Source organism: Opisthorchis viverrini, assembly GCF_000715545.1.
Source record: "Opisthorchis viverrini unplaced genomic scaffold opera_v5_52, whole genome shotgun sequence".
NCBI lineage: Eukaryota > Metazoa > Platyhelminthes > Trematoda > Opisthorchiida > Opisthorchiidae > Opisthorchis > Opisthorchis viverrini.
This window is the reverse complement of record NW_008751708.1, coordinates 1,166,204-1,174,225: the sequence shown is the minus strand read 5'-3', so window position 1 is coordinate 1,174,225 and position 8,022 is coordinate 1,166,204. Positions and strand designations below refer to the sequence as shown.

At 44.8% G+C, this 8,022-nt stretch overlaps 1 protein-coding gene across 1 annotated transcript; it reads left to right on the top strand.

Moving 5' to 3' along the window:
• Positions 1 to 2,628: 2,628 nt before the first annotated feature.
• T265_13287 (hypothetical protein) lies at positions 2,629 to 6,822 on the top strand (the record flags this gene model as incomplete). The annotated part of the gene is made up of 2 exons (XM_009168128.1): positions 2,629 to 2,931; positions 6,610 to 6,822. 2 exons carry the CDS (start codon positions 2,638 to 2,640, stop codon positions 6,796 to 6,798), a joined length of 483 nt encoding a protein of 160 aa, XP_009166392.1.
• Between the last annotated feature and the right edge of the window lie 1,200 nt (positions 6,823 to 8,022).

Below are 8,022 nucleotides of genomic sequence, written 5' to 3'. Positions count from 1 at the left end.
TGATGATGATTGATGATTGATGATGATTGATGATGATTGATAATAGAATAGATATCCCTTTTAAAGAGACGATGAACCAATTTCCAAGAGGAAAACATACTACTTGTACGCCTCCCCATCAGTAGTGTCACCGTTACACTAATAGCTGCACAAACAGTAATTGCGCTATAACAGATGAATTGATGGTGTTGGTACTCAAGGCGCAGGCAGTGTTCGTCAACTTGCGTCATTCGTGGCTTCAGAAACCAACCTCGGTGAAGCTGCAAGGTTGTTATTTCAAGGCAACTGTAAGAGCAGTCCTACTTCTGGTTGCGGGACTTGACCACTCTGATGAGGGATTTCAGGGCTCTTCACACTCTGGGTCGGCACTGTCTCTGTAGCATAGCAGGAGTTCCGAACACTGTTTCTCGTCGTGGTCAGCAGCTCAGATTGGAACCAGGAAAGACATACCAGCAACGAACGACTGTAATAGCGCGCGCATACCCCTAAAACGCCGATTAATGATGAGCCTTAGGATTGACAGTGCGCTGGTAGATAGGAAAAGTCCTCGATATGGAGAGCTGCTATAAGAAAAGACAATCACACCCTGTTCCAGCTAATCCGATCAACTGGTCCGACGAGGATGGGTGTCAGTGAGATGATCTGCAGAGAGAATGGGACCTCAATCCATCCACAGAAACATCGTCTTGAACGCTGGGCCTCATCAACTCACCATCTAGAAGGACTAACTGAACCCTATTCGGACGTAGGCACCAGTCCACCGTAGTCGACGGATGTCCGGGGTCCTATTTCACCGCTTCAGCGCAATAGTGCACCTATACCAGACGGTTTTCACCCTGCATGCTCCAAAGAAAGTGTTTCATCATCAACATGGACAGCACAATACTGACGCTTCGCTGGTGCACAAACATGTTTTTTGAAAGCCTTATTGTGAGGAAATGAAGCGGAAGGTACTGGTTGCTACCTTACTACAATTATTCCGATGTGCATACACCTCCAGACACTTGTTCAGATAACCTGGACGGAAACTGACAACATGAACACCATTGATATCGACTAGCAGCTACACCGTGCAGCATCTCCAATCAGGCGCACTGGGGATCCTGCGGTCCCCATCCTGAAAGGCGAGTAGCAACGACGGCACCCAAACGTTCCATAATCTCTTCCACACCCCTCTGCCAGGTCAGGGATTGGCCACTCTGAATTGGGCACGGAAAACAGCACCCTGTTCTGCCAACGACGGTTCGGCATACGCAACACATGGCCTTACCAACGCAGCTACTGGTGCTGGACACACTTCAAAACTTCAGAGCTAGTACAACTTCCATGGTAAGTAAAATGTCCCACAACTCTGAGTGCCTCCCCTGAATTGCAAGTGGCGTGTTCAGTGACTGCATGTTCGCAAGCATGACCTTACACCTTATCGGTGCAAAATGCATACCAAAGGAAGGAACAACTTTGGTCACTTCATCCAAAAACACTTGCGCCTTCTTGTCGAAATAATGTGGTTAGTCCCTCTTGGCTATCCTGACGAATTTACTAAAATAAAAAATAAATCGTTCAGCTGTAGCGCCCTTTCGGTGCCTAGCTGCCATGCCACCCGAAGGAAGCACGAGGGCTGGGATACTGTCAGGTTGCCCAAGCCTAGACAGGGGAAGTCGAGTGGCGGAGGTCGGGTTCGAACCACGGACCTTCCGGTCAGTAAATTCGCGCTCTAACCACTTGAGCCATCTCGCCCCCCGAATTTACTACTGAGGAAAGAATACCGATAGAATGGAGCTCCTTGACGTGATTCCCATATTTAAAAAGGGTTAAGAGACATTCCGAGAATCATCGGGGCATCAGTCTAGCGGCTGTGGCTTGCAAAATAATCTCTGGTGGTGTCCTACGAAGGTTGATCCGTCGTCGGGAGAGCCATTCACGAAGCCACGAATTGGTTGCATTGACTATATCTTACTGCTGGAACTGTGCCACTAATTCTGATTGTTGCGAGAGTCGAGTAGTTCCAGGACGAGATTAGAGAGGAGACAGAATAGAAAGACGTAATGTACGCTTTAATCGTCTAATACCGGTAGTACATGAGCTGAAAATATAGAGTGAGAACTATGAGCTAATGGGTTATGCAAAGGTATGGTTTATATAGTCATGACACTGATGACCAGCAATGGTCGTCTTTCTTGATTCCATCGATAGCGGGGAACTGTGACAGTGATGATGAAGGGTGTCCCTTCTGAATTCTGGTCATTTGTAAGGGCTTTATATGCTTCCTCCGATGAGCGGGTTAGTGTTTACCAAACAAGGTGCATTTTTATTTCAAACCTTTGCTGGTGGAAGACTATAACAGCTTAGACCATGGCGTCTCCACATAAAACGATAACGACCACAATTTGAAGACATTTTTGAACTTACCCTTCAACAACAATAAACTGTTTTTACGTATGCATTATCAATTTAAATCGGTATCTGTTGCTGGAGAAAACAACGCCGAGGTTACGCCAGTTTGAAACCCTGAACAGTTTTCTCTATCTTAACCATTCACTTTTCTGTTCCTTTTGTTCCAGTTAGTCTGCGAGAGTTAATTTGGTAATCCGGAACTATTGATATAGTGGTTTCTCCGACTATTTTCAGGCAATAAACATGACCCTACCCGGGCGAAACTTTTTGACAGGAGTTGCTCGAACCTTTCACTCTTCAAGGCTTGTTTGTAAAAATACTCGAGTTGGTGTCGTTCGGCGCACACGAAATCAGTCTATTCCGCTCACATATGAACAGGCCAAAAAGCCACATCAGATTGGTTTGATGAAATCTTGGAATTCCTGGAATACTTCTAACTTAGAGAATGAGTCCCTCTACACACCAGACATCACTGTCCAGGATGAGCTCATCCGCGCGTTTATTCGTGGGACTTTCCCAGTGGCCGTTGAAAGCGAGGTAGGTCATTTCAAAGATGGCTTGAAACCCCAAATGTCTGAAAATTCTTTGGTGCCCCGCTTTTGCATCCATTTAGTAGTATGCCCATAGGGTATGTTGGAATGATATATCTGAGCATCAATAGTATGACCTTTTACCAAGCATTTTATCACTATAAAACTGCATTTTTCTTGAATGTGTTGATAAAATACCTGAAATCATCTGGAGAGGATCTTAACGTGTCCGGGTAGCAACTAAAAGTGCATCAGTCCGAAGTTGAAATTCCTTATAGAGGTTTTGTGTTTCCTTCTGGACACCCCTCGATTTACTATCAGAGGACTAGGGGACTCAACCCGCAATGATGAAATGAAAGACTGGAGCGCCTGGTGAAATTTTGTGCAAACCAGAATTACCATGTTGACTGAGGGATATCGTAACATTTGACGAATGATAGAGTGCAAGGAGAGGCCAAGAAATTTCAATGGGGCGATTGTTATACCGATAAAGAAGTACACATGAAAAATTGAATTGAATGTTCAGGGGACTGGTTGCGTGCACCTGATGGTTGACCAGCTGAAAAAGGTAAATGGTTTGTAGAGAGAGTTTGCATCGTTTTAAAATGTATGAGTGTTGAAGGCATGTCACTGAACACAGATAAGCCTGGGTTAATAAACAGACAAATCCCGAGCAGTTCAAGGCGACTAGAGCTTGATGCCCCTTGAAGTGAATTTTCAGTAACTGTAGCAACTCATTCCAATCTTGTTGAACGTCTTCGTTGACTTGGCGGACCTCATGCGATTCTAACAGAGCAAACTAAGTCTACAAATAGGCTTCGAGAAAACCGCTGTGCAGTCTTATGGGAGTTACTTAATTAGGGCACGTCCCGGACTCAGGTTTACATGGGCCCGGAAAAATAAGCGTGTTTTTGCATGCAAGTTATATGCCGTATGAAAGGGGCGATTCTTATCACCACGGGTAGGTGGAAAAGTGAATTAAACCCGTTCAGCTTTTGGAGAAACAGAGAGTGATTCGCCCCACCAAGGAGGTTCAGAATACCTCCTGTCCTGGACTCTTAATTCTTCGAAATAAACATTTGTACAGCAGGAGGCGAGATGGCTCAGGTGGTTAGAGTGCGAAGTTACTGATCAGAAGATCCGTGGTTCGAACCCGACCCCTGCCTCTTGACTTCCCCTGTGTAGGTTTGGGTAACCTGGCAGTATCCCAGCCCTCGTGCTTCCCCGGGGTGGCATGGCAGCCAGGCACCGAAAGGGATTACAGCTGAATAATATTTTTTGTGCAGCGGCCAATAGAGCACAACTTTCAACAGTGTTCATTGTGTCCTTTTAATGCAACTACAAATTTTCTTTCTTCATTTGGGTTCGACTCAGTGTTTTTTTCTATCCGAAGAAGGTTGTTAAATCCAAACTGAAGTACCATAGTTATAGATGGACGAGCATTGAGCTTTCAGTTGTGCTATCCCTTTAGTGATACTTATCGTGTTACCAGTAGAAATAGAAATGCTACTGGATCGTGCAGATCTGAATGGAATGAAAAATACGCCGAACAAGTTTCTTTTAGCTAGTTGGACTCGAGTAGCTGTAATAGATGTCCGTTCGCTCTACTCTCAACAGAGCGTTCTTACTGTCCTTATTCAGTACCATCCTAATGGTGCCATGGAAATCCAATGTTTTCAGTTTTAAAGTATAAAACACAGAGATTAAAGTTTCCTAATTCAGCTCGAAACGCGTACAAACACAGCATGCTGTCTCGTTTTTGTGTATGGGGTTATGCAACACACCACATCTTTTTCTGGTTAGAGTGCTGCCAATTTAGGTTCATCGATCTACCCACAAAGCAAGACAGTCAGTGCTCATTTACTTAGAGCCGTTAAATCTGACTCGAGAAACACGTGTTTGCTTTTTACGCTGCAGTAGGCTGTAAACGATAAATGTGATGTTGAATGAAGTGGTTAGTTGCATCGAACTTCTTCGCCCGTGTCAGTAGGAAGAAGGATTTTCTCTAGACACAATACCCTTTTCTGAGAAGTGGTCGTGACGTATGGAGTCTGCTTTCATGACTAAATTCTTTGACTCAGTGATCTGGCATACCAGCCAACCGATATGAAGACCCTCTCCTGGACAGCATCTGCCACTGTTTCAAATGCTAGGTTTTCTCTTTTTTGGGCCTATCTAACTAGATGCTGTGGGGGAGGAGGGGGTTGAAGTACACAATCATCAAGTAGATCAGACCTTTATCTAACTTTGCTGCCTGTCAGTGTGACTGTTTGTGAGGGTTCATCAAGTACTGCTCTCTATTACAACTTCGACCGAAACCAAGCGATTTCGTTTGTACTAGTAGTGGGAAGTATGATCATCTTGATGAGATTGAGTATGAAACTGCACGGTCGCATTAAAGATGAAGTCACTACTGGGGGGTCACTAGGGAAACAAAGTACTGTAGTGTTGGGGCTTGTATCGGGCTTCCATGGCATTGTTTGCTTGACACGAACTTATCACAACTGGCCCTTGTGACTACCTCGTGTTCTACATAGTTTGGTTAAAGTGAGTGATGAATCAGTTCAGTTTATCAGCTACAAACCGTGCGCCATAGGCACATTGGTTCCAGCTGCTACAGTTTCGATCACCGGAAAGTGGGAGAGTGCGAGAGATATGGCCAAGCCTACGAGGCGATTGCGTGTTTGTTTATTTCAGGTATTGGGTAGCTAAGCATTAAAGGCGATAGCTTTGGCTGGAACGATTGAGCCATTTCTGCCAGTATCGCTAGCCATTGGTGAGTTGAGTCCCGGGGTCCCCATCCATGGAGACGACAGTTGTCTACTCGACTAAGTGAAGAGTCCTGTGATAGTCTCGTGAAATGAAAGGGGTCGTCTTACACCATTTCTGTCCTTTTAGAACCCTATTTTGACCTTAAACGATCACATAAAACTTTTTGTAATCGGATTATGCAGGACTTGTTTATTTTGTTTACGGGGAAAGTTATGGTGCCACAAATATACGAAGCTGTCAGTTGCCTGAACCAATCAAACCACGTGTCAACTTCCTTAGAATAGTGTGATTCTACTTCCAGCCTGTCAGGCAACTCGAACTTGTAATGCAAGGACCCTCAATCCCTTGACTGCTTATATCACACTTCTGATGGAGGTTTAAACTCAAGCAACAGGCCTTCCAAGCCATATACCTCCAGATATTGTCTCAGATCTGACCATGACGACATGGTGACATGGTGACATGGTCTAATAGTAAGAAGATCTTGACCCTACAACCCTGCCCTTAACGGTGTGTATGTGTGTGTGTGTGTGTGTGTGTGTGTGTGTGAACAGTACCATCCAATGCACATTTCGACCGTGCTCATCGAGCAAGGAGTTAATTTTGACTCGGAATGCTGGGTTTGATACGAGATTTTCGACCGAAACCAACTGCAGGCTATATTTGATTGAAATGAGGTCGCTGGTTGATCACTCGTGGATGCGACAACACCTGTAGCCTCTTACTTTTCAGTAGAAAGTTTGGTGAATTCGTACCGCAAATCTCGCCTTGTTGTCACCGCTTTTGCCCCAATTCTCTTTCACTTTCCCTGCTCCCATTCATCACCTAAATATTGGCCCTGTTGTGTAAATCTCACTAGTGCGAATGTTCCGGTCTTTTATAGTTATCTTAATTTCTTGTTTGCCTCTTTCAGGTTATAATTAAGCGGCAGTGGAACGTCGTTCGTATCGCCTTCCTTTTATCCAGTCGCGTTCAGCCCATTGAAGCTCATTTTCTGATTGGCTACTCTGAGGAAATGCTGTCGCATCTGCTCAGATGCATGGTCAAACTGGAAGTTCAAGTGATCGCATCCAAGAAGGATGTTGTATTTCGGTACATTTGAAAACACAGAAATGATTGTTCGCCTTAGTTGTAAATATACATTTCATCACTTCAATCCGAAACCAGTTTTACTGGTTTTTACCTCCTTGTGGCTGTTACTCCAAGTTAGTTTAAATAGGATATCAACAGACACGCCAACCTGGTTAGTGGAAGTACCGTCGTGAAACCGCTGTCCAGTACTCCTCGGATTGTCAGCACATATTGGCTTCAATTACAGGACGTAGATTACTAGCTGAAAATTGTTGACCCGAAAGATACCAGTAATCCTTGCAAAGGGGTTTGGTCTCATTTATATTTTTCTGTGGTTGTCATCGATGATTCAGTGGCATCCATTTTTTCCGATTGCTGTTGACTTGTTTCTTTGCTGCGCATCACTAGGAGATAGGGTTGAGGGAATTTCGGGGAATGCACCTACCTGATGAGCACCAAGAAGTCGTGAGCTGTCCAGCAGTTTTCAGCAACGTTTACAGTGTTGAGTCCCGTCAAGAAAACATTGTGGCTGACCTCTACTGGACGATAAACAGCTGCATGACTCTCACCAATTACAGCTGTTCGTGGCCGACGATCTGGCGATCAGATTTTGTTGTCGCCGTAAACGGACTGGTGGCCAACGTGATCACCGTTCGATCTGACGGTGGACAACCAGGTCTTTAGTTGCCACTTTCGGCGGGAGCGCCAACTTGGGCTCGGGCTTGAGTTGAAAATCCTCGGATGCTGATCATCTGATTTTTGAAGCATATATCCGAACCACTACAGAACATGTTGTCGGATACGTGCAGCTACTTTTGATGTACCATGAATATGCTGTCAATCTGATACACTCATTTCATAGTAACTCAGTTTTCACGGGAGACTCACTTGAATCCCAGCTGATTCTCTTGTTTATGATATTCTGTAGCTTGAATTCATTTGAGCTCCGCGAAAACCAAAATGGTATGTAGATGAGTGTAGTTACCGGATTTCGTGCAATTTGGGCTCAAGGAGAACGTAAGATTGAGGAAAGCCTGGGTACTGCGCCTACTCAACTACCTGGTGAGCCTCAAGAAGGGCGGAACCGGCCTTGGGTTGTCGAAGAATTTTCAGAAACCCTATGAATAGTTTCCTTCCTGCTGTCAGTCTGTCTCTTTGAAGAATTAGTCGACTTGTCTTGTTTCAGGAATTATTCGTGCGCACCAATTGTCGAGCATCATAAACGAGAGACTTGGTGAGGTGTTTCTTTCGCATC